Genomic DNA, 27683 nt, shown 5'->3' with positions numbered 1-27683 from the left:
ATTAAACAATAACTGACCTTGGGGAGAGTGTCTTTGTACTGACACTGTTTGAAAGCATCACCAAAGTAATCTGCAGCCTGATTAGCCAATTTAGCTATGATGGCATCTTTCATTTTATCTGGAATAAAGTATTAAATTGACCATTATAATTAAAACAAATAAGACAAACTGATATATGACTGTAAATACAGACACTACAATCAAAAGTATATAATTTGTCCATAAAAATCCTTGTTAATGAAATTAAGTCTTCTGCATAAAACTTTATTCCATAGACAAATCCAAAGAGAGAGAAAATAGATTTTTGCTGACCACTGGGGGAAAAAGAGGTAAGAAATAATTATTAATGTATGTTCAGTTACTTTTTGGGGTGATAATATTCTAAAATTAGGTGGTTCTAATGATTGAAAAATTCTTGACTATACTAGAAAATACTGAAGTATAAACTTTGAAAGGGTGAATTCTGGTGTATATGAATTCTATCCCAATATACATTTTTATTTTAAAAGATAAAAATTATTCTACTTTATACCTTTTCTACATGATTGTGCTCTTATTTTTAATTTCTCTGCATGAGTGAACATTCAGCCTACATTCCATTCTCTCATACTAATTCACATGCCTTGGAGAATTGTTCTCATTACCCCATTCACCAAGGACTCTGCCTAGAGGGCTCCTTTCTGTCATTTAAGAAACCTGTCTTGATTAATGAATGTAAAATTAACATAACTCCCCCTAAATCTCTACATGACAACCAGACAACCAATCACTATCACATAATCCATTCAAATTTTCCTCACTGCACCACTGTCACTCAGAAATAATCTTGCCATTAATTTTTTGATTATCATCTCCCCTATACCAAAATGTTAGCTTCCTAGAAATAGAAGTCTTGCTTGTCTATTAATTCTTCATCTAAAGATTTCAACAATGCCTGCAATACAGTAAGCACAAAATAAATACTTGCTAAATGAATGTTTTACAATATTACAAACATATAAATACTGTTTCAGTTAGGTGTTATGGGTCACACTTCTAATCCCAGAACTCAGGAGGCTGAGGCAGGAGCCTTAGGAGGATTGCTATGAGTTCGAGGCCAGCCTGGGCTGCACAATGAGTTCAAGGCCAGCCTGGGCTACACAAGAAGACCCTGTCTCAAAAAACTATAAATAAATAAATAAATAAATAAATAAATACTATTTCACAATCCAGTGTTTAAAAACAATAGCTAACTATTCATTTCATTAGCCCTCAAACACTGCTTGCTGTACAAGTTTAAAAAAACAAAAGCTAAAACTTTTTAATAATGTCTGTATCATGTTCAAAAAGGAAGGGCCACATAGAACATACTGTATTCTAATCACCTTCTTGGTTTAAAAGCTTATTACTTCTTTTAACACAAAAAAAACTGGAGTTACCTCTTGTAGCTTTTAAAAAAAATACTTCTTGGGCCTGTGCCAGCATGATAAGACTGAGGGTCCCAACAGTATCTGGAGATATGTCCACAGTAGGCTCTCGATTTAAGGCAGATAAAACCGTCTCCTTAATATGTAAAAAGGCACCACTAGCAAACTAAAAAGGGGAGGAAGGAAAATTTTTTAAATCTGTAAGAGCTCAGCAAGACTTTATTTTCTATTATAACACACAAAAATCATTCCAAATGCTAATTCTGTGAGCATCTATTATATTTAAATTTCATATGATATAAAACCAATCTAAAAAATCTGACCTACGAACAGTAAGCTTATCTTTTTTTTAATTTTAAAGAGAAAAAAATAAACAATGAAACACGTTAGTAGGATGGTTACAATAGTTGATACATTTCCAACAGGTTAGAATAAGCTTATCTTTCAAAAACTCTGTAGAAGGATGCTGAGGCAGGAGGATGGCCAAGAGTTCAAGACCAGCCTGGGCTACCCTCTATACAATAGCAAGAGGTTTAGCAAAGATTAAAAATAAATTACAGGAAACTGGGCATGGTGGCACATGCCTGTAATCTCAGCACTCTGGGAGTTGAAGCAAGAGAATCACAAATTAGAGACTAGCCTGGGTGACTTACCTAGAACCTGTCTCAAAACAAAACATTAAAAAAGGGGTTGAAGGTGTAACCCAGTACAAAGGCTCTTGGTTCAATCACTAGTACCACAAGAGAAAAAAAAAGGTAAATTACAAGGAAAAACAAAGTAAATTAATGGCAAAAAATTTATTTTTACACATACTTCTTCAAATTTTATCTAAGAATACAGGAAATGAAATACATTAATGAATTTTTTTTTTTAGTGCTTAACTGCTCTTACTTTGGTCCTAAACAAATTCATCTCTCAAATAAGCATGGTATGGTAAAGATATACCTTAGTCCCAATGAAGAAGAATATTACTATTCATTGCTCATCATTTTTGTTTGGTTGTTCAAATGCCCCAGTGAAATGTTCCCCATTAAATTTTTCATCCCACTGATATTTTGTTAATAATACTAAAATAGCTTTATTTCTGTGAAAAAACTTAACACTGTGAAAGAGGAAGAAAGTCCTGGAATTAAAAGGAAGATATGCAGTTTACACAGAGCTAATTCAAAGTTAACCGTACTAAAATGAATATCACACTTGATGCATTTATAAAATCCTACAAAATTATCTGCAAGGATGGTTCAGCTGCCCTCGGTTCATGACTAGCAGAATTACAGACCAGAACGGGGAGGGGTTGAGTCTCATACACAGAGAAGGAACCAGAGGTCAAGAGGTATTGAAGAACTTGCCCATTGGTAAGGAGCAAAGCCTAATACCACTACTCTTCTTTCTCTCATATGATGTGGTCTGCTGTGAAGACTGACAAATAGAGTATTTCCCTAATAATTCGAAATGACTTCCAAGATCTCTCATGCCAATGTGTTACAGTTAACAGAAAGCCAAATAAAAGTGTATCACATTTTCGTATTTTAAAATATTTGCCGTTTATGGCCCAAAAACAAGTGGTATGTGTGTTATACTTGTCATTTAACCCCATCCAAACTGTACAGCAAGTCATAACTTTGGTGTATGTTGTTAAATTGTATTTCCTTTCACTTTGCTAAACTAGCATTCCTCTTCTCTCCCCCGCACTTAAACAATGACAAAAATCAGACTCAGAGCACTTTTGAGACAAGTAAATTCCACAAGGACACAAAGGAAAAAACATCTGGAATTCTGTGAAATTTGGAGTAAGAACACCTGAAACGCAAATGAAACCCCTTTCTGACCTTAGTCTCCTCATCTGTAAAATGAGAATGACACTTTACATGACATGCATCACGTAATGAGTCAAATAACAGACATGAAATAACTTTGTAAACTGTAAAATAATATAAAAACTATTAATATAATTGAAACAAATAAAAACTGGTTAAATGATAAATGCCGCAAAATAACAACTCATATGACTGAATGATTGGTGCCTAAAACAGAATGCTAGCTATCTTAGGAACTTTATATGTCTGACCAAATTTAAATATGACCTCTCCATAACTTTCAGAATTAAACTTATTTTCTTGCCAAAGTTCTTAATTTTTGTGATACCAGTGAAATTTCTGGGTCTTACTCTATGCAACATACAAAATAATGCATAGATGCTTCAAATTTGGTCATTTTTTTTGGGGGGGGGTGTTTTCTGGTACCGGGAATCAAACTCATGACCTTACGCTTGCCAGGCAGGCGCTGTGCCGCTAAGCTAAATCCCCAGCCCCTAGGTCATTTATTTAAAAGGGACTCACCATAAATGTATACAATTATGTCTCATATATTTATTCAATCAATATTCATTGAGCCTCTTATTCTGTGCCAGGCACTGTGCTAGGTGCTAGAATACAACAAGGAAGAAAAACAGACTTGGTCTAAAAGTAGTTAATCTATTTATTGTTAAAAGTTTTAACACTAAGAATAAATTCATTTAAAAAAATGACTGATTTTTCATAACATCTGTTGTATAAAGAAGCATCATCTACAAACCTAAACATAAATTATTTTCAATTTAATCCAACTTATAGTTGATCATTATGTAGGAACTATTTTTCTGCATACCTGGTAATGTTTAGCAGCGATTTTCAATCCTTCATCATTATCCAGGTTCTGTTCTGCTGCAATCTGGCTAGCTAAGGCTGCACAATTGAACAACACACAGCTCTTTTCATATCCTAAGCTTGCAAGAGCTGTAAAACATTGAGAAGGAAAAGTTTATAAGATTATTTTTTCTAAGGAAAATAAATGTTTCAAATGTCTTATACCCTACTACCTCTCAAAAAAAAGTTCCAGAACTGTTTTCTCACCTACTGAGAGCTGCCTAGCCAACCGTTTACTTCCAAAATATTCCCATCATCAAAAACTCAAAAAGGATCAGAGGCTGGGGGTTTGGCTCAATTGTACAGTGCCTGTCTAGCATGGCTGAGGCCCTAGGTTCAATCCCCAGCACCACAAAAAAAAAAAGCTTCAAAAGATTAATAAATTTTTCTTTCTCTCCTTCCCTTTACTTCCATACACTTAAACTATAGTCAGATTCAAAATGTAAAAGTCATCCTCATGTCATTTCTCATTTAATTTCTTAAATTCAAACAAGTTATTTCCATTTTCCCATCACCTCTCAATCTTCCCACACATTTAAGTCAGTTTTTCATTACTACAAACCTGAGTCATCTCTCAGAGGGTAAGGACATTAGTTTGGCTAAAATACAACTGTGAGTAAGAATTTATAACCTCACATTTACTAAGATAGCTACTATTGAAAAAGAGAAAGAACAAGTGTAAACAAGAGAAATCTGTAGAGAAATTGCCTTTTGTACACTATTGATGGAAATATAAAATGTGGCAGCTTCTGTGAAAAAGAATACGGTGGGTTCTCAAAAAATTAAAAATACAATTACCACATGATCCAAATATTTCACTTCCAGGTATATACCCAAAAAACCTGAAAGCAGGGTCTCAAAGACATACGCGTATACCCACATTCACAGCAACATTATTTATAATAGTTAAAAAGTGAAAAGCAACTCAGTCCATCAACTGATACATGGATAAACAAAGTGATATATACATATACTAAAATATTCAACTTTTAAAAGAAACACATGCTATATGTAATCATAAGGATATTTGACTAAGTGAAATAAACCAATCACAAAAAGACAAACACTGTATGATTTCACTACATGAAATGCGTAAGAGTAATCAGTGTCACAGAAACATAAAGCAGGTGGTCCTACCAAGGAAGAGAGAGTGGTACCATTTAATAAGTACATACAGCATTTCAGATGTACAAGATAAAACCTTCCGGAGGTCTGTTGCACAATAATGTGAATATACCTAACTACTGAACTGTGCCCTTAAAAACAATTAAGATGCTAAATTTCATGTTATGGGCTTCTTTTTTATTTCTTTATCATGTTATATATTTCTTACAATAATTTTTTTTAAAGACAAACAGTATGATTCTACTTGCATGAGTTATCTGGAGTAAATTCGGAGACAGAAAGTATAATCATAGTTGCCAGGGAGAGGAGAATGGGAAGTTACTGTTTAATAGGTACAGGGTTTCAGTTTTGTAAGATAAAAGAGTTCTAGACACAGATGGTAGTGACGTCTGAACAATAAATAACGTAAGTGTACCTCACACTACTGAACGGCACACTTACAAATGGTTAAAGTGGTATATTATGTATATTTTATCATAACTAACAATAATTTTTCAGAAAAAAAAATCTGAAGACTGGGAATGGAGCTCAGTGATTGTGTCTAACATACACAAGGCCTGGATTCAACCCCCAGGACCACCCAAATAAATATAAAGTCAACAAATTTAAAAATGTAAGACTTACAAGTAAAAACCTCAGAATAATGTGTTACTATTGTATGGACAATTAAATGCTGGTATCTTATACTCTAAGTAATTAATGCAAAGATAACAATACACAGTGTATTAATCATTGTTATCCTCCTATTATTTTGAAATTTTGTGGGTTTTTTCTCTTTAAAGTAAAAAAAATTTTTTAAATTAAAAAAAAATTTTTTAGGCTAAGGCAGGAGGATCGTTGCAAGTTCGAGACCAGCCTGGGCTACAAAGTGAGCTCAAGGCCAACTTGAACTACATACATACAAACAAAAAAGACATTTTTTTAACATTCTTTCAAAAACTCAGAATAATCATTGTAAGCCTCAATTCGGACATGACTCTCCCAATACCTAACCTATCGGCCCGCAGAGGCACTGTTCTCAACTCAACACAAGTACCCTCCACAAACACAAGAGATAAGACGGAGAACAAAATCTTCCAAACACCTAGACATCTGAAGACATCCAAACATTTACACTGGACACCTCAAAGACTTTGCCCATTAAGGCAAGAGACATCCAGAGAACTTTGACCACTGATGTTTACTAAGATCTTCCTGCCTAACGTCCCTTGCCTTCTGTCAAACCCTATTTTTAAAAAAGCCCACCTCTGTTTACTCCCTAAGATGGCCTTTTCATCCTCTGTCTGCCCTTATCGATGCACAATTAATTCCACGCCATGTTGCCTTCACACAAGCCTGGTGGTCTCAGCTGATCTCTCTCTCTCACACTGTTCCTTTCAATCACCACCCTATAAGTAAAGTACAAGTCTTCCAAAAAGAAAAGGGAGACAGGAGGGAGGGAGAGAGGAAGGGAAGAAGGGGGAAATTATCAAAGAAAAATAAAGAATTTCCCAGGGCTGAAGAGATGTAAGTGTTCCCACTAACAGGGCCAACAATAAATACCAGACACAAAGAATAAAATGAGACCCAATTAGACCTTTTCAGATGACCAAACATGGAGGACAAAAAGAAGATTGTAAAAATCATCCCATGAGAAAAGAAACAGGTCATCTAAAAGAGATCTTTTATCAGTAACACTGGACACTAAAAGGCAAGGGTACAATGTCTTCAAATTCTAAACAAATGCAATTTTAACAAATATATATTGGGGCCAGGATGCCGGAAAAGAGAGACAAAATAATAAGCAAAGACATAAAGTAGTAGAAGAGAGCCAACCTATGCAACATCCTCTTACTCTGAGTGAGGTAAGGAGGAGATAGTTTTTCAACAGTATAAATCACCCTACTGTGGAAAACAAACCACAGGAAAGCAGGAGACTGGTGGAACACAACAGTGAAATGTGAGAGGTGATAATTCAGCCCAGGATGGTAGCAGAGAGGTACTAAGAAGTAACTGGATTTTTTAACATACTTTAACGGAAAATCTGGGAGGGTTTACTAATGAATTAACTTGATGTAGAGAATGAAATGAAGGTCAAAGATGACTTCTTTTTGCCTAATCATCTAGTTGCCATAATTTAATTCATATGAAAGTACAATACAGACATTTTTAAGAAGAACAGATTCAGAAAGTTGGCCCTTTTTTTAGAAAGTTACTAAAGATATTCCAGCAAAGAGAAGATATACTATCCAGAAAAAAATGGCTTCAAACTAGTGACAATCCAGGAAAAAAAATCTATGTAACAGTTTTCTGTTTTCACAATTTCTCATGTCTAAGAGATTTTATGAAAACCTTTTTTGTCCCTGTAATTAAATATTATGGGGTTTTTCCCTTTATGATTTCTAGGACATCTAAAACTGGGTGGGTTTTTTTCTTTTTTGTTTTAGTATTCAACTCTTTAGCCGGGTATGGTGGCCCATGCCTATAATCCCAGCACTCCGGAGGCCGAGGCAGAAGGACCACTGAATTTGAGGCCAGCCTAGAGACTACACAGTATGTTCAAGACCAGCCTGGCCTACATAGTGGGACCTTCTTTAAAGAAAGCTTTCTTATTATTCAACTGTATGCTTGTTTTTCAGGATTTCTTTTTCACCGAGTTCTTCAAAGTGAATCACATGATAAGTAAAAATATTTTTCTAAAATTCAAACATTTAGGGGCTGGGGATTTAGCTCAGCGGCAAAAGCGCCTGCCTGGCAAGCGCAAGGTCATGAGTTCGGTTCCTGGTACCGGAGAAAAACCAAAAACCAAAAACCAAAAAAAAAAAAAAAAAAAATTCAAACATTTAAAAAAGAACACCAAACAAAATGAACTTAAAATCAGTCAATATTCTGCCTAATAGAGTTAATTACAGTTAATTTTTTTGATATTTTCACAAATAACCTTATATGTGCTCAAATATAACTTCTGACAAACTGCATATTACACCATACTTAGGGTGACTGGAATGCAGAATACTGGATTCTAATGGTGTCCCAAGGAGACTAACTCAAGGAACCCTGTAAGTGTGTAATATAGCAACTCTAACCTATAATAGGGTTTTTATTCAATATTCTATGGCTATAGCTTTACATGTCAACAACTATGTATTTGCATTACCACTTAGTGTCCTAAAACTGTATAATATTCTGAGAGGGTGATATTAAATGGATTTAATTTCCATTTTTGCTGCTAAAAAGCCTTCATGTACCACTTCCTGCTCTATGTATGCTCTTAACTTTTTGCTTCCCTCTTCTAGAAACTTGGCTCATCATTCAACTGTCACTCTAGTATTTCCTATTTCCTGTCATCTAGTCCTTATTCTCAGCCCACTAATTTGCCTAAGTCACAAAAGCACTAAAAATACTTTTCTTCACCTTGCTTCCTTCTCAGCATAATGTTCCCTTTGTCCTTTAATCTTTTCTGCAAATGTTCTACAATGAGCAACCCAGGCTTGCTGTTTACACTTCCTTACGGGCCTTACATCTACTCCCTGACCAACTTCAATTCTTCAGCATGCTCCTACTAACTCTGCCAAATCCAGGGACTTTTCAACCTCATTTGCTCTTATGGTTTACATCTAAATGTCTCCACAAGAGCCTCACACATTCAGAGGCAGGGCTCACAGATGTTGACTGAACTGTTGGGGACATGACAGCTAATATGCAGGTCACTGGGGGTGTGACCTGGAAGACTGTACCTCCCTCCCTTGCTCCTCCTTTCTTTATTTCCAGGTCACCATCGTGTGAGCAGCTCTTCCTCTGCTATGTCCCTGTGCCACACCATTCTCCCTTGGATCCAGCCAATCATGGACTGTAACCATGAGCCAAATAAATCTCTCCTCCTTTAAGTTATGGGTGTCGGGTATTTGTCCCAGCAACAATGAAAGTGACTAAGACAACCCTTACCTTTGCCACAATCACTCTGTCAATGTCTCAACCTGTACAATCAGCCAAGTCACCTGGAGATATTTTGAAAAACACTAATTCCAGTGCCCCTCCCAATTTCCACCTATCACACCTGTAGGACACCCTGTATATTTAATTTTTTCACCAGGTAATTCTATATGCAGTCAGGCTTGGGAAACAATGACTACATCACCATTAAAACTGAAAGCTTTTTCTCAGCCACATTCCTAGAACCTCTTCCTCTATTTCCTCCGATTACACTCACGAACTCCAACTTTAACACCTCTCTCTTACCTTCCAGAGGGGATAAATTTATTATCACCTAGTGACAATGGTTTCCAAATCTACATCTCTACCTCTTCTGAGCTTTAAATCCACTACTTCTAATGCCAAGGGAATTTTTCCACCCAAACAGAAAACAGAAAAATTTAAATCCAACCTATTAAAAAGAATAAATGTCGAAATGGTTTAGCGTCTCTTCCTCTTCCCTCTGTCAATCTCACCTCTGAAACTGAAATGTTTCCTAAGCCCATATCTTCTACTCTAAACCATATCTATTACCTGGGCTAACCTCATTATCTCTCATCAGAAGTTGGTCTGTTTCTTTCTAGTCCCTGGTGTTAGGCTTTCTGGATTCATCTCTCAGCTTCACTAAATTCTAGTAGTATTACCTTAGCAATCACTTACTCTTCTAAATTAGTCTGCTCAATTGGAAAGAACAGTGCCTTTCCTCCTGTGCCCACACCCACAGTCAGTCGAATGGAAACCTGCATGTATCTGATGTTACTCACACTTGTATGGCTTGGAGTAAAACACAGCAATCACCAGTAACAGTATTTCAACCAACTACAGATAAGTGTCCCTATAAAGATAGGCACTTAGAGTAATTAAGCAGACACTTTTTTTTTTTTTTTTGGTCTCTTTGAGACAGGATCTCGCTATGCAGTTCAGGCTGGCCTAAAACTCACTTTGCAGCCCGGGCCGGCCTCAAACTCAGAACAATCCTCCTGTTTCATCCTCCAGAGTGCTGAGATTACAGGCCTGCACCACCACGGCCGGCTGTTACTTACATACATTAACTACTCTCTGTATTTCATACGTGGTCCAAGACAATTCCTCTTCATTCAATACAGCCCAAGCTAGCCAAAGAGTTGGGCACTCATGCATGTGTATCACAGATTTATTTATTTATATATGTTACAAAATATTATTATTGATTACCATTCATTGTACCTAATACTTAGCACTGTTCTAACGACTTTACAGATTTTCACTCTTTAATCCATACAGGAACCCCAGAAATGAGTAAATTAAGGCACATGAGAGATACCATTTTGACCTTTGGTTATGTTATATCTGTAATATTATTTTATTCCTGGAAAAAAAAATTCAGGTCTTTCAACACCTGATCCAAACACTACTTGCTTTCAGTAGGTAGAATTCACTTCATCTTCATTTGTGCTACCAAAAGTTTGTCCAAAGACCGATATAAAGTCACGCCTCACTTAATGACAGGAATACATTCTAAGAATCAAGCCCATAGGTGATAGCATCATTTTGTGAATATCATGGAATACATGTGAGCTGGGCATGGTGGCACATGCCTATAATCCCAGCACTCGAGAGGTTGAGGCAAGAGGATTATGAGTTCAAGGACAGCCTGGGCTACATGGTGAGTGCAAGACCAGTGTAAACTACATAGTGAGACATCTTAAAACAAAACAAAACCAGAATACATCAAACACCAGATCATACTTCTACACAAATTAAGATGACTGTATCAACAGACAGCATAACCTATGAAGCCCACCATCATGTCACAGAACAAAACATCATGCAGCAGATGTCACACATTACACAGTACATAATGGACTTTACAATGATCAGTTATCTTCCTAAACACACTGAACACAACAATCTTACTCATTTTTACAACTAGGACAGTACCTGGCAAGGCATAGGCTCTCTATAAATATTTTGAAATAGCATTAAAGTTTAAGAAAATGAAATATAAAAAATTTTAGTACTTACAAAGAGTCGCTAGAAGAACAATTTTGGAAAACTAAAACAATACAAAATGCTTTGATCATGTTTCCTATCATTTCTATTAAAAATACATACCCAATTTTACAGATCCTCCAAAAAGTGAACCTTTATCAAAAGCATCCTTCCAGGTAAATGTCAAACATATCTGAACAGAATGGGAGAAAACAAAATTATTTTACCATCTTGGAGCTCATTAATTGCTAAATCTACAAGGAGAAAAAAACAAAAGCTCAACCTGTCTTAAGATACTATCTTCTCTAACCCATCAATTCTTTTTCTTTCTTCTGCATCATAAATTTTTTAAAGTGGAATAGTGACACTTGGATACTTCGAGTGGTCATTGTGTCTATAATCATAAACACTATCTTACCGATCTTTACAAATGTACCATGGCTTCAACAGAACAAGTTCTTAATAAATACTTGCCAAGTAAGCGAAAAAAATATAGCCAACAACACACTACAGGTTTGCTAGGAGATAAAATTAAAAACTGCTATTACAAAAGATGGAGAATGGTTTCTTTGAAGAGATATTTTATTTTTTGATCTGAGTGGTAGTGATACAAGCATATTCACTTTGTGAAGATTCAAGCTATACACATGATTTGTTCACTTTTCTGTATGGTAGTATATTACAAATAACATTTTAATTAAAAAAACTGTGTTTCTAAAACAAGTATACTACATATAAAAGTTAAAAAGAATTTCAGAGCTTAGGAATATAGCTCAGCAGTAAAGTATATGCCTAGCATGCTGAAGGCTCTGAATTCTATAGTCACTTCCACAAAAATACATATATACATACAAGACCTGCACCTCATTTAAATTATGTATTACATCCAAACACAAAAAATTTTCTAAGTCTAGAGCAGGAAAAATTTTAAACATACACAAAAACAGAAAGATTAGCACAATAAACTCCTGGATACTCTCAGCAGCTCTAGTCTTTTGCTCCTCTTGATTCACATGCTGCCCAGTTTCCCTGCCCCACCCCATCCCCCATCCATACACACATTTTTTCTGGAGCATTTTAAAGCAAACCTCAATATAAAAGTATTTCAGGGGCTGGGGATTTAGCTCAGTGGCACAACACCTGCCTGGCAAGCGCAAGGTCATAAGTTCAATTCCTAGTACCAGAAGAAAAAATGAAAAAAAAACAAACACAAGTATTTCACCTATAAAAACTTCAGTAAAAAAATGCTTAAAGTACTTCTCTTGTACTACTTTAAAATTTAAAAGTACCACATACTATAAAAACTTTTATCAGAGCCAGGCACAGTGGCACAGACCTATAATTCCAGCTTTCTGGAAGGCTGAGGAAGGAAGATCACAAGTCCGACTCTAGACTTGGCGAGAATCTGTCTCAAAATAAATATTTTTTTTAAAAAAGGTTGAGCATATACCTCAGTGTAGAAGTCCCATATACCTCAGTACTGCAAAAAAACAAAAACAAGAAACAAAAAAAAAACCCTTTTTCAAATCTCCCAAATATCAAATAAAACTGTAAGAAATCATCTGTATTTCCAACAACTAGACTTTAGGAGGAAACAAAGTTGAGCTTATTATATTATAACATCAATCAGAATAGCATTTGCAACTTTTACATGCAAATACAATGTGTCAGTAACTTTTAACCACTAAACACAGAATAGTAAGCCTGAATTATGTAGTTTCCTTAATTCTGTAAAAGTCATGGAGAAGGACACAGCAGGTCACATTAATCAATCTCTAGCTCCTCTATTAATATAAAACAGTCCTATGCTCTATATGAGCCCCACAAGACTGGGAAGAATTACACGAATAGAATTCCAGAAGACCCTCCATAAGGACACAGATTTCTATCAGACAGACCTAAAACCTTTTAATTAATATAAAACTATCTTATAAAAGATTAAAGGTAGTAGGAAGAATCACTGATCTCAATAAAATGATACCATGGACAGAAGGAAATGGGTAATCTGCAATTATCATATGACTTTAAAATAAAATTAGTAACTTACCTGATTTTCAGAAAATGGGAATTTGGGCTCAATGGCACAAATCTGATCATAATATCTAAAAAGAAAAACAAAATCAGTAATTAGCTGGGCTAAATATGACATACTCCTGTAAATACAACTGGTTTATTATTGAAGTAGCTTAACTGGAGTGGCCTACAAAACCAATTTCGTCAGTTATTTCAAGGTAAATGTACAATCTGCTAAAGTATAAAGACAAGTTAAAATGTCTGCACTAAAAAAAAAAGTGACTAAAAAATTCATACCTATGAGAACAGAAAAATATGTATCAACTTTTATTGGTTAAAAATAAGCTATCATGTGATCTGGAAACTACATTATTTCTTAAAATACTTATGAAGTTAATATTTATATGCATTGGAAATCAGTATCTTTGCTAAATTGCTGATTAAAACAAGATAGTCAACTTTCAAATGTGCTGGAGGTTTGTCCACTTCTTTAGGTTTGTCCAGCACTGCCACACAGCTCATCAAAGTTCACATAGCTCATCTCTCCCAGGTAGACTAATCCAGGTTTCCCAGCCAATCTTCCTGTCTCCTTTCTCCTTTCCAATATATTCTCCACACAGCAGTCAGAACGATCACTAAACATGAAGCAGTCTCCCCCCTCATCGGGGTAAGCTTTCAGCCAGTAAGGTGATGAAAGAGGAAGGGGAAGAGGGTCAAGACCAAGCTTTGTAAATGGTCTCTAATCTTTTCTTCCTTTCTACCCTTTCTTAACCTTCCCTAATTCTCTTCTACCTTCCCTGGGCCTCTTTCCAATGGTTATTTCTGGGGTAAAGTTTTCAGGGTTTAGTGTGTGGGAATAAGCAAGTAATATCTTAAACTAAGCTTTTGGCTGGCATGGCCATGAGTTGGGTTACAAACAGGAAAAACTAAGCAACTGAATGTACACATTAAAGATAATAGATGACAGATTTCTCACTATCAGAGAAAAGAATAATAAATATGGGAAGGGACAAGACTAGTGCTGGCTTGGGGCTGGACTGGAAGAATCAATGTGAACTCATCTTTTACTGTAGTAGAAAGAAAAATACATAAATAGGTATGTGATTCATAAATGTATATGCTAAGAGACTAGAGGTGGTTATACTTCACAACAGCAATAAGCATACCTAGGGCCCAGACAAAGAATGTCCTGCATTAAAAGAAGCTCTTGTGAATAACCTTACAGAAAAGGTTAACACTGTGGATAAAATTGAGAAGATTTAAGACTCAAACCTAAAATATCTGGCTATGCCAAAAAGTGATGAAGCTGGGTCAGGCATGGTGGCGCCATAGCTGTAATTCCAATACTCGGAAGGCTAAAACAGAAGGAACAGCGTGAATTCAAGGCTTGCCTGAGCTACATAGCAAGATTCTGTCTCGGGAAAAAAAAGTGATGAAGTACTCAAAAAAAGATAAAGCTTCTGATATAAAAGATGATGATCAGAATTCTATAGACAAGGAAGCAGTGATTAACAGAAAGTTAAACCTGTGACTGAAAAGTTAGTGCTGTCTTCACACACTGGATTTTGCCAATCTTCAGGAGATAAGCCTTATCTAAATCAGTGCCTGTCACAGAGGATGATGAACACAGACAATGATTCTGAGAATTGGTGTGATTCCATTTGGAAGAACTTTTGAAACACTGTAACACACCTTAGGTGTGGGCGCAAACAGCAGCAGCACAACAGCAAACAGGGTGTAAAAATCAGGAGTGCCTGCCTCATAGTTTTCCTGCCAGTTTGAAAGAAGGGCCAGAAAATGCACTAAAAAACAGAAACCTTGAGAAAGTAAATATTAACACACCTAGCATAGGGTATGTTATAAATATAGAACTGTCAATTTTATGTTTCCCTGTAAACTGTGATCATTTTTTGGAGACAATTTTAATTTTGACAATTTTTTTTTGATGAAAGTGAATCATATCTCAACAAACTGGTGACAAAACACAAAAAGAGATAAGGCCATGTTTAAAAAAAAACCTGAAACTAGCTTTCTGGACCTCAGAATAAATAAAATAAGTAACACTAGCAAACATAATCTGTTGAAAAAAATTCAAACAGTATTGTGAAGTAAACAGAGATGAACAGAGAAAGTTCCACTCCACTGTAAAATGCCAGTGAATTAATCTAAAAGAAATGATCGGTAGAAAAATTGCTGTCTGGCAGCTTTTAGACTAGTATAATATCTGATTCCTGTAAGATTCATCAATGGATACTAGAAATAATGAGTTTGATGAGAAACAAGGTGTCACACAGATTTAAAGTATCTATGTGGAAAAAACTTCTGACACCATACTCATCAACTATAAAGTCAAGTAACCTGGCAAACACTATTTTAACCAAATGATAAAAATTAACATGACCACTAAAAGGACACATCACTATCATGTTTTCCTGATATGCACTAAAAGGAATTCAGCATCGATTCACCAGTATACTTATGTAAAAATGCATAAATCACAAGGAAATATGAAACAAAACCTTACTGAGGGACATTCTATAAAGTAGCTTATACTCTTCAAAACTGTCAAGGTTATGAAAGAAAATTAGGAACTGTTCCAGATTGAAGGAGACAAACGAGACATATATAGTAAATGCAATGCATGATCTCCCAGATCTGTAAACAATATTATTGAGAAAATCAACAAAATTTGAATGAATTCTATGGATTAAGTAGTAAGACTTAATCAATGTCAATTCGGTTATTATAAAAGTTACAGAAGAATTACGCTATAGCCAAGTGTAGTGATACACACTTAGAATCCCAGCACCGAGACAGGAGGATCCCAAATTCAAGCCAAGCCTAGGCAATTTGGCAACTTAATGAGAACCTGTCTCAAAAAAAAGGCTGAGGGAAGGGGCCCTTTAAATGTATCTCAGAGTAAAAGCCTCAGGTTCAATCCCCAGTGTCACCAAAAGAAAGATTTATGTAGCAGGCAAACTTCAAAGTATTAAGTATTAAAACTCTTTAAAGGATTCTCATTATGCTTCATTTTGATAAGGTCTTGCATTACCTAGCCATCATCCAACTCTCTGGCTTTATCTCAGGATAGTCACTGTGCATTCAAGTCACTAAATTATATGGTCTCCTAGTTCAGGACCTTCACCCATTGTTCTTTTATATTTGAATCCTTTTCCCCTATTTCTCACTTTTTATTCTGAGCTTGTATGCCTTCAAAGAAGACTTTGTGCCAGGAATGGCAGAACAACCCTATCTATAATCCAGCACTTTCTCAGGCTGTAAAAGGAAAATCACAAGTTGGAGCCCAGCCTGGGCAATTTAGCAAAACCTTGTCTCAAAAAATGTTTTGTAGAAGGATTAAGAGGGGAGACCTGGAGATGGTGCCCAGTTCAAAGGTCCTGAGTTCAACTACAGTTACTATAAACCAAATACAATTCTTGGGTATACAAATTCAGCAGTAAACATTTAAAAATATGTGTACTTGTGAAGCTTTGAGAAGGAAAGAGCCAGGTGTGGTGGCACATGCTTATAATCCCAGCACTTTTGTAATCCCAGCACTCGGGAGGCTGAGGCAGGAGGATCATTGCAAGTTCGAGACCAGCCTGGGCTATAAAATGAGATCAAGGCTAGCCTGAACTGCATAGCGAGACCCTTCTCAAAAAGACAAAAAAAAGAAAAAAAGAAAAAATATAGGATAGTGTTGGGCACTATGGAGAAAAAAGGTAAGAGAATAAAGTATGTATACAGTGAGGTAAAGAGATTGCTGTTTTAAGTAAGATGGCCATTTAACTAAATTTTGTTTTTAATTTGAGAACATCATGAATGGAGAAATCCTGAAGGAAATGATGGAGTGAACAAAACTGCTGAGAGAGAAGTCTAGGCAGAGCCAGGGCCAAGATTCTGGAATGAAAGTGTGCCTGGGAATGTTTCTAGAATCACAAGGAAGCCAACACAGCCATAAAGTGAGTGAAAAAAACAGAAGGAAACAAAGTCAAAGAAATAACAACAGGTGTAGTAGTGCATGCCTATAATCCCAGCTCTCTGGAGGCTGAGGCAGAAAGATTGCACGTCTGAGCCCAGCCTAGGCAATTTAGCAAGATTCTCTCCTAAAATAAAGGACCAGGGATGTAACTCAAAGTGAAGGCCCTGGGTTCCACCTCCAGTTCGCAAAAAGGAAAAAAAAAAAGTAATACGTGAGTGAAACTGTAAAACTTTTGGCTTTTATTATATCGGTGAGTGAGAAGACAAACCATCAGATAGTTTAAACAAAAGAGTCACATGATCTAATTTATCTTCACAGTTGCCCTGGCTGCTATATAAGCAACTGCAAGTATGCAAGGGGAAAGGAGAGAAATCAGGAAGCTATCTGCAGTCAACAGATGACAGCATCACAGACCAACATGTCCCCATGGTGGCAGCAAAAGTGACACCTTAGTCAATATAATCCCTTTTTAAAATTAGTTCCTCCTCAGTTTATAACTTCTCAAACCCTGAACATTTCTTTCATAGAATTTATCCCAGTTCATAATGTATTATTTGTAGGACCATTATTAACATCTCTTCTCACATTCTAAATTCTATGACAGCAGGTAGTATGTCTTTTGCTTAGGTTTGCTGCTGGTCCTAAAAAAAAGACCACCCAAAGAAAATGCCGTTTTCAAAAAGCAATCTTTTTTCCTGTCTCTGAGAAGTAAAGCCTAAAGTTCTGCTCTGATAATGAACAGGAACTTCCCAAAGAGTCTACAAGGAAGAACAAGCGTCAAAGGCGTAAGGCAACAAGAATGCCTGTAGGTATGTGAGGTTGTGGCAAAGAGGCCAGTGTGGCTACAGAGCAAGGATTGCCAAGCTGTTGCCAAAAAATATTATTCTAGACTTTTCTGGGTAAAAGGTAAAATCAAAGAAAGTATGTGAGTACTTACATAATAATAGAGAAACTCTTACTCTGTAGCCTTTTTGCTGAGGACTATCCTAGTGGTGAGCACATTGGGTACATAGATGTCCAACTGCCATCAGCTGCAGACATTTTCTGAAGAAGAGCCACGTACAAGGGGAGGAGTGATCAAAATGCTCAATTTCCCAACATCCAAATTCCTGCAAGGAATCTCTCTTCCAAGGAAGCCCAGACATTTCATCTTGGGCACCTAGCACAGGTGACTGGAATCAAGGTACTGTGCTCAGATGTCAAATCCCCGAGTGACTTTCCACTACTTGATGCCAAGCTGTTGCTGAACAGAGTACCCAATGTGAAGGTGGCACCAGAGCAAGCCTGGGTAGCAGTTAAGCAAGGCCACTGGCCAAGGAGGCAAGCACTGGAAACAACAGGCAGAATGCAGCACAGGGAACACTCCAGCCAGATCTCCAAGGCTTACAGTGTTAACTCACTGGAGTTGTCCTCACACTCCATACAAAAACCGATGCAAAGTGCAACACCCTCCCACAAAAGCACAACATGCAAGGATAAAGAGAATGAGAAAGGGCACAACAGCACACAAGAAGTTTCAACAATATTTTCAAAAAAGGGAAAAGTGAATAATACCAGAGAAAGCTGAAATCAAAATTGCCTAAGAATTTGGAAGGGAATCAACAAACAAGCCAAATCATATCAAAGAAGCCAACAAGAACCTGAATTAAGAAGTATGTGGTACTACAGTCTTTTTTTTTGGGGGGGGGGGGCGGTACCAGGACCTTGGGCTTGCCAGGTAGGCACTTGTGCCACTGAGCTATATCCCCGGCACATGTGGTACTATAAAGGACAGACTTTTCAATCTGCAACTCAAAAGACAAGGTGTGATTGAAAACAATCTTCAGGCTCCCAGATCCTCCACCTGAGGATAGATTCACTCTCAGAAAACTGTTAGGAATATCAAGCACTTCAAAGCAGGGATGAACAGGCTGAAGGTTCTTCCCTTCTTCCTTACTAACAAAACTCAAATTTTTAGCAGGTACAAGTTGCTCATAATAGAAACTTTTTCTTAGCATTCTTTCTATGAGATGTGGGCATCCATAGTGGCCAGTAACACATAAGCAGGATGTATTGGGGCAGTTTCCAAGAAACATCCTAGAGCCAGAGCCCTATGGCTTTCTTCCTTGTCAAACTCTACTGTCTGGAACTTGGGTATGAATGCTACTCAGGCCACGAAAACAAGGACCATACTGTATGTTTTACCAAGCTGAAGGAAGTCTGAGCCTCAAAGAACCTCACAAAACCACCATCCCTGGACTACCAGAGCCTCCTACCTGCTAATCTTTTATATAAGAATAAAATCTCAATTTAACTCCCTGATAATTTAGATTCTAAAACGTAACAGTTGAATCTAACCCTAATACAAATGCTATATTAAAAATAAAAGACAAAAGTCTGCATACATGATTCTCAACTGCCATTCATCTTGATCAAATTTCACAAAAATGACAACCAGACAATTTCATGGAAGGAAACTAGAGTCTTTCTCTCTAAAGAAACTGATTACCACAAATGACACAATGCTGTACATGTAACTTCCAAAACCAAAATAAAAAAACCAATAGTATTCCCACCTGGTCACCCTAAAGTTCACCAAGGCTCTTCTAACTAGTTTTTAGTAAAGGCACTTTATAAGGATGAAGTGTTATATGAATGAGTTTTTAAGTAACCATTCCTGTAAGAATCGTACACATTTATGCGTATTTTAGGAAAATGAATAGTTACAAGTTACTAACAGAAAGGTAAATTTATCATCAGAGCTGTATGCAGAGCTGTATGCAGAGCTTATTTTTCAGTTTGTTACTTTAAAAGTTCATTAAGCTAAAAAACATAAATTAACGTTCATTTTACACATTTATCAAACATAAGTATCAAAAATAAGATATTCTGCTTGACTTGAATGCTATCTCACAACTATGTGACAACTATCTTAAATATACCCAAGAAATATCTGATTCAAGAGTAAACCAAAGGGATACCCAAAGAATTTTTGCACACAATTCCATCATAAATTTTATTAGCTTACTAAGAGCAAAAAGAGCATAAGGGTCCCACTAAAAGAGCAAAAAGAAAAAATCTGATTATTTGTTGAATGACTATGCTGGAAGAGGATTATATATATAAGTGCCTACAGAAATATAGTTGCAAGGAGACCATCTCTGGTCTCCACCACCAAAGTTTCCACATGCATGCTACTGAAAGAAAAAACGAACACATGAATGACTTTCTTAAGCTCCCAGCAGAATGTTATCTGAATTAGCCACTATCAGTCTTTGTTATTTTAAAACCATGGGGCAAATAATTCCTCTGAAGACCCTAAGCTCCTTTAGCACTGGAACCAAACCTAAAATATTCAACAAAATATTTTAAGGTTCATTATACCACAAATATGCTTTTTTGAAAAACATTGACTGCGGACTGAACACAGGGGTGCTCTATCACTGAGCTACATCCCCAGCTTTTTTAATTTTTTGGAACAGGATCTTGCTAACTTGTCCACCCCTGCCTCAAACCCGTGGTTTTCCAGCCTTGGCCTCCCACGCAGCTGGAATTACAGGCATGCAGCACTACTTGGCTGTGTTCTTAAAACTTCTAAATGAAAATCCCCATTGAATGTCACTCAGCCTACATAAAAATTGCTTTGAAAATCTTTTAAATTTGTTAATCCTAAAGAATGGCCAAGTGGGCTGGGTGTAAAGGTACATGTCTATAATCCCAGCACTCAGAAAATCGAGGTAGGAGGATCTCAAATTTAAAGCCAATATGAATTATATGGCTAGTTCAAGGTCAGCCTGGACTACAAAAGTGGGACCTTGTCTCACGAAACGAAAGAAAAAAAAAAAAACAAGGAAAGAAAAGGAAATGAAAAGGCTAACTATTCTTAGGTTAACTCAAAAAAGTGCTTATGTTAAGGATCAGACTAATAATCCTTGCAGCCTAACAGTTAGTTTTAGCTTTAAAACTGATACTGCAAAGTCATAACCTCCGAGCAATCTGTTCAGTATCTCTTCCTTTGGGGAACCCAATCCTTGCCCTGTCCAAACTAATCTTGCTTTGACAGATGGGGGATGGAGAGGTTAAACCAGAGGGTTGACCCCAGCAAAGATCGTTGAATTTTATTCTCCATTACAAGTGGCTGGAAACCAACCAAATTAGAGGCCTTAGAGGACTATCAAAGAGCTAAGGAGAAAGCATAGGGTTGTGGACCACAATTACTCTAAGAGCTGGTAGTGGCCACTTCTCAATACACGGACAAAGCTCACCTAAGAAAAAGCGTCGTGAAGGCAAGATCAGCAGTGGTGCCTAACGCCTAGGAAGGAATCTCCCCAAACTTTTCAGGCACAAAAATGTCTTTTCTTAGCTTCAGCTAGTTTAACCTGGGTTTCTAATATTTGGACCTTAATACAACTGTGTTTCTCTCTGTGGAACAAGGAGAATGTATTACACACAGGAAATGAGATCATAAAATGTTGTCATCTGTAACTGTTAACCACCACTAAAAGAACTCTCATTAAATACAACATGAGGTTGGCCCAGCGTAGTGGCAACTCACTAGGTAATCCCAGCACTCGGGAGGCTGAGACAGGAGGATCCTTTAGAGTCTGAGGTAAGCTCAGGCTAACATAGTGAGTTTAAGGCCAGTCTAAACTACATAGCCAGACCTGTTCTCAAAAAAACCCCAAACAGGTAAATAAATAAAAGTAAATACAAAATGAGGTTGATAAACATTTGCTAAAATAAATTTATCCCATCACTTACACTTGGCTGTAAACTAATTTTAAGTAGCCTATGCTGAACATTGTCACTCAAGCTTTATATCAAATAAATGTACCTCCTCACTTCTAGAATTCTCCATCTGTCTTCTATTTTGAACTTAAGATGATCCATTTCAAGTTAACAACGTAGTAAGCAATAAAAGAGCTATTTGGTCCAGTGTCCCAATTCCCCCACTTCCCCAAAGCAGCCACTATTATAGAATTTAGACCTGGCCCAGAAAGTCGTTAGACATGACAGGAAAAGGGGGAGAAGAAAGCCTTCAGTTAAGAGTCGCAAAGAAAAGGGAAAACTAGTCAAGGAGAGCGATCGGGAGGACGCAGCTACTCCTCCCTCAGCGGGAGCCCCGGCCACCCACGCGGGAGCGGGTGGGCGGGCGGACAGACGCAGGGCAGGGTCGGCCCGGCTGCGGGAAAAGAACGCAGACCACACCTACGCCCCCGCCCGGCGGGGCGCGGCCTCCACCCCGCTAGAGCCCGGGAAGCGGAAGGGAGGCGGCCAGGGCGGCGGGCTGCGCGACCTCCCCCTCCGCCCGCGCCCACCTCAGGAGCGTCTCCAGGGCGCCCTCGTGCTTGTCCAGCGGGCGGCCCAGGGCGGCGCGGCGCAGCTTGCTGAGCTCCTCGGCCGCGCGGCAGTACTGGGCCTGCTCCTCCCCGCCGCTCGGGTAGGTCTGCTGGATGAACTTCACCAGCGGCTTGGCCAGGTCCACCTCCGAGGTCTTCTTCAGCTGCACCGAGATGAATGTCGCCATGATGAGTACCCTGGCCACAGTTTGGGCCAGAAAGACGGCGGGACAGCGAGGAGGGCCGAGGCGCTCGGGGTACGGGCGGCGGACCAGCGGACCGACGGGCTGACGGACGTGCGCTCCGCCTGCGCTTCGGATCTGGTCACTTCCGGGAGCGCAGGCGCAGGCGCAGTCAGAAGGGCGCGCGCCGCGCGAGGTCACGTGAGGGCGCCGTGGCGACGCCGCTTACCTGTGCGCACCTTAGCGTGCGCTGACTCTGCATCTGCAATTCTCGCCTTTCTTACTGTCCGCATGAGTGGACTGAGCACTTTCACGTAAGAGTAAGTATTCCTCCATTTGAACAACTTCCCTGTGCCCACAACTTCCACCTGCCTACAACCTTGCAGCCTCAGGGATATTGTGATCTGTGCTAATTCGTTCAAGCTACTATCGCTGGTCTGATGTGTGCAGATTCTGTGTACAGTCAGCCTAATTGGCCCCGTCTCTGCCTGTGTGCAGATTACAGAGCTGGGGAAGAACCCAGTAATATAAACAAAAAAATGCCACGAGGAGAGGAAAATTAACAGTACTTGAGATTTGAGATTTAAGATTTTGAAGTGCTCCTAAAAACCAAATTTTAAACAAGTTAATCAAAGAAGGCTTTCTCTGAGCAGGTGAACTTAAAATGGCATTTGTAGTTTAGAAAGATGCTTGACATTGTAAGAAGGAGAGTGGAGAGGAATTGATGCGCAAGGGAGAGCCTCTCAGACCAAAAGCACTTCATATGTCCGGAGAGTAGAAATAAATTTTGTTGCAAAAGTTTAAAAAGTAAGCACAAGCCAGGCGTGGTGGCACGCGCCTGTAATCCTGGCCCCTGGGGAAGGTGAGAGAAAAGGATGGCAAGTTCAAGGCCAGCCTGGGCAACTTAGTGAGACCTTGTCTCAAAGTAAAATACTGTATGCTTAAAAAAAAAAAACTTAAGAATGCTTGCCTAACATCCAGAGGCCCGTGTCTTAATACCCAGTACCAAAGAATTTTTTAAAAAATAAGAGAACAGAATGAAAGTTGAAGTAGTAAGCAGGTATTTAATAGTTCAAAACCTTTTGAGCCAAGTTAAAGAATTCATTTTGTCAGTATGCAAAAAAGAAGCTATAAGTAGCACTTAAAAAATTTACCTTTTACACATTTAAAAAGGCTGTCCTATAGATTAATCTGATATTTTGTCTCTTGACGGAATGTAATGTGAGCTATACAATATCATCTCTGATACATCCTAGGTGAAAATACCTGAATCTATTAAGCTTTTGCATCTGACACACAATAAATACAGCAGACAGATGAACAAACAAGTTGTACTAGAAGAAATTGTCAAGAAAATTTAGAAGGTGGAATAGTCCTGAAGATAACTGTTACATCTCTTTAAAGATTTACTGCCATGAAAAAAGCAACTGCTTTATGCAAAGAAATGTAAGGCGTATTACCACTTGAACTGGATCCTGATCTATACAAACTATCTATTACATTTTTCAGTTGAAATTTGAGTACAGAGAGACTACTAGAAGCCGGGTGTGGTGGCACACATCTGTAATCCCAGCACTCGGGAGGCTGAGGCAGGAGGATTGTTCCAAGTTTGAGGCTAGCCTGATCTACAAAGTGAGCTCAAGGCCAGCCTGAACTGCAGAGTGAGACCCTGTCTCAAAAAAACAAAAAAAAAGAAAAGTCAGAGAGACTACTAGATAAATTGAAACTATTGACAAATAAAGATAGAGATTATTAGCTGAAAAAAGTAAGTCATAAAATGGCATTATGTTACAATATCTGCTTTTTAAAAAATACATGTGTGTATTTATGTACTACAAAAATGAGTTGTACTCTAAAGTGTTAAATCCTAATCTTATTTTCTTTATGCTTACCTGTTTTGTGTATTCTGTTTGCCGCATACAGTGTATACTTCTTACATTATAATAAAAGCTTATTTTACCACAATTTATAAAGTGTCTTTAAACTATTCTGTATTAAAGTAAATAAAGTAGCCACTCTGCCTGGTGTGTAGAGAATACGTTAGAGAAAAGCAGCAAAGGCAGCAAGGAAGTACATTTTTTAGTTAAAACAGAAGAATTTGCCAATGAACTGGATAAAAAAATAAAGGAAAGTGGTCACAGATGGCAACTGGTTTGGGGATCTAAACATCTGGGTGGTTGGTGAGATTATGTACTGCAATGAGGAAGACCAGTGGATAACCCATGAATGAGGGTTGTTTGCTTTTACATCTAAGTATTAGAGTCATTAAGTTGATAATTCTATATATAAGAATATCCCTGTAGTGTAAGATTAGTGCTGCACAAAAAGATCTTGTTTGATAGTCAGCATACATACTATTTTTAAGCCCCCAAGACTGAAGGAACACTTCAAAGTAGTTCAGAAGCCATTAGGAAATATAGTACCTCATTAGGTATGTTTTAAAGATAGAAGACGCTAAAGTATCTTGTATGTTGGTTGACAAGACTGATTCATTGGGAACAAAGATTCAGAATAGAGCAAATAGCCAAAGGGGCTAAGTACAGTGAGATAGTTAGGGACCAGCATTAGTGGCACAGGAGGCTGGGAAGACAAGATAAGTCCCTGGGTACAGTAAAATACTACCCTTTATGGCATGACATGTTATTTCTCTATTCTGTGCTCTTTTAACAGACCCACCATAAGACCCTGACAAAAATCTCCAGATGTTTGCATGGGATGAGAAACTGTTATCATGGAAAACCCTAAATCAGTCCTCTAGCTTCACTTGCTTTTAGTAAATTATAATCACCAGTTTTAAAACTCATGCAGCTGGCATACCATGTTAGCTTCCCACTAGCCTTGCTGTGACATCCCTCGTGTGAATGATGATAACAGTTGCCTGGTTACTTCCCAGGCATCTAAAGGTCACTTTTGCTAAAAACATTGACCCTTAAGCCTACAGATATCTGATAGTTGACTAAAATGCTGTAAAGGGCTTGTCTTACATTGTGTCTGTCACCTTTGCTCTTAACCTTTTGGTCTACTCAGTTCTGCATGTAGATAGTTAATCATTTAAAAATGTTTTTCCAAGACTGTAATATAAGATTAACTTGGCCTATTGCCCACTGAATCTGGTATGTATTTTCTTTTCATATCCACTACTTTCTGCCTGCACCTTTGTGTTTCTACAGAAGCCCCAAAATCCCAAGCAGCTGAAGTCTTTGGCCCTGTTAGCCTTATCATGGGACCCAGATCCACAAGGCCAGGATATTTTGCACAGGATGATGGTGCCAGCTGCACAAAAAATGCAACAACTCTAGGACAAGTTGACGATGATCACCTGGTGGTCCAAGTCTGTCACAAGAAGAAAGATATTTTGGAAACGTGCCCCTGGCCAATGGGAACTACTGTACTTTAGTCCACAAATCAATAAAATCCTGCTGCTTTTTGTTCTGAGCAGCTTGGCCCCTCTCTCAACCAATTGTCATCTCCCTTCAGTTGAAGATCCTTTCCCTTTCACCCCAATAAAGCTTTGCTTGTGCAGGGGTATATAGCTTGCAATTTATGGCCCGGTCTCATTTCTACCATCTCTTGAGTCAAAAGATTCTGTTTGTTGAGGCAGAGGAAAAAAGGAAATGAATATCTGTATGTGGTTAATTTTGTAGCATCGATCAAAGGAAGATTAAGGTGACCTTATCTGATGGAATTTAGAATAAAATTCAAACTCTTTATGGTAACATGATCTGCTTCTGCCTATCTCCACATCATATTTAGCAACTTGCTTCTCATTTGTTATTGCCTGGTCACAGGGATCCTACTCAGTGTCTCAAACTTGTCTCTTTTGCCTCATATAACCTTGAATGCTTCTCCCTTTCTGCGTATCTCACTTGCAATGTTTTGTGCCCGTTATAGTATCTAACTTAGAATGTTCTCATTAATCTGTTACCTCTGTCATAATTTCACTCATAACACATATCTCAACTTGGAAATATTTTGTTTGCTGACTTGATTTTTATCTGACTCCTCCCATGAAAACATCAGCTCCATGAAGGTAAAATTATTTTGTATAATCTTGTAGTTGCTCCTTGACTTACCCTAGAGTTGTGTCCTGATAAGCCCATCATAAATTGAGAATACTGTAAGTCAAAATGCATTTTGTACACCTGATCTACCAATCATCACAATGTAATAGTACAATACACTGTCAATCATTTGTCCTTGTTAATTGCATAACTGACTGCTGCTGCCCTGCATTGCTAGAGATACGAGTCTGCATATCACTAGACCAGGAAAGGACCAGAATTCTAAGTATGACTTCTATTGAATGTATATCACTTTGCACCATGGTAAAGTCAAGCCACGGGCAGGAGTGCAGGTCTTTGGCCAGCTTGCTCCCTGCCTCGTAGGTGCCCGGAAGGAGGGCCCCTGGCACTCAGAGAGCCATGGACGGGGAGCGCAGGTCTTCCGACCAGCTTGCTCCCTGCCTCGTAAGTACCCGGAAGGAGCGGCCCGGGCGCACGGGGAGCCACGGGCGAGGAGTACCAGTCTTCAGCCTGCTCACTCCCTGCCTTGTAGGCGCCCGGAAGGAGGGCCCCCAGGGCCGGGGGAGCCACGTGGCTGCGAGCGCTGTTGCACACCAGCCCTCAGGCCGGCCACCACCACTCAATTGAGAACTACCATGACACAGAGAAACAATGACACAATTGGCCCACTATGCACTGGCTGCAGATGGCCACCCACGGACGTGTGTGAATCTTTCAAACATGGAGAAACCCCTGGGAATACATGCCATACAACAGGTCACTCTTGCTCCTGCCATTGAGAACCAGAGAGGTCCAGAGGCAGCGGAGGAGCAGCTGCTGAACAAGGACTCGGAGAACATGAGAATGCAGACTAAGTCCAAGGAGTCAGAGGTCTTGTGGACTGGGGTCACGAGAGCCGCTCAGAAGCTGTAAACCAGGAGGACCTTGCACAATACCTGCAGAGACTCCCTGGAAGCCATTCTTCCCCTGACAGTACAGGCTGTGGTGGAGCTCTGGAGAAGTCTGCAGCAGGATTCCTTCTGCCTGTGC

The 27683-nt window shown here is 38.4% G+C and overlaps 1 protein-coding gene and 1 long non-coding RNA gene across 3 annotated transcripts in view; one reads left to right on the top strand and one right to left on the bottom strand.

The window, feature by feature from the left end:
• Pdcd6ip (programmed cell death 6 interacting protein) overlaps positions 1–22766 on the bottom strand; it is a 74795-nt gene extending 52029 nt beyond the window's left edge. For both annotated transcript variants that reach the window (XM_005383657.2, XM_005383658.2), the window contains exons 1-6: positions 22430–22766; positions 13185–13239; positions 11261–11330; positions 4053–4180; positions 1419–1572; positions 18–118 (exon numbers count right to left, since the gene is read on the bottom strand). In XM_005383657.2, the coding sequence (XP_005383714.1) occupies positions 18–118; positions 1419–1572; positions 4053–4180; positions 11261–11330; positions 13185–13239; positions 22430–22638 (717 nt within the window). In that variant the 5' untranslated portion in view covers positions 22639–22766. The remainder of the gene's footprint in view (positions 1–17; positions 119–1418; positions 1573–4052; positions 4181–11260; positions 11331–13184; positions 13240–22429) is intronic.
• A 96-nt stretch (positions 22767–22862) lies between these two features.
• On the top strand, positions 22863–26160 carry LOC102023482. Its single transcript, XR_260783.1, has 2 exons — positions 22863–22952; positions 25803–26160. It is a non-coding gene; the product is annotated as an uncharacterized LOC102023482 (long non-coding RNA).
• The last annotated feature ends 1523 nt before the right edge of the window (positions 26161–27683 follow it).

Source organism: Chinchilla lanigera, unplaced genomic scaffold, assembly GCF_000276665.1.
Source record: "Chinchilla lanigera isolate Chin_1 unplaced genomic scaffold, ChiLan1.0 scaffold00020, whole genome shotgun sequence".
NCBI lineage: Eukaryota > Metazoa > Chordata > Mammalia > Rodentia > Chinchillidae > Chinchilla > Chinchilla lanigera.
Note: the sequence above shows the minus strand (reverse complement) of the source record. Positions and strands in the feature narration are given on the sequence as shown.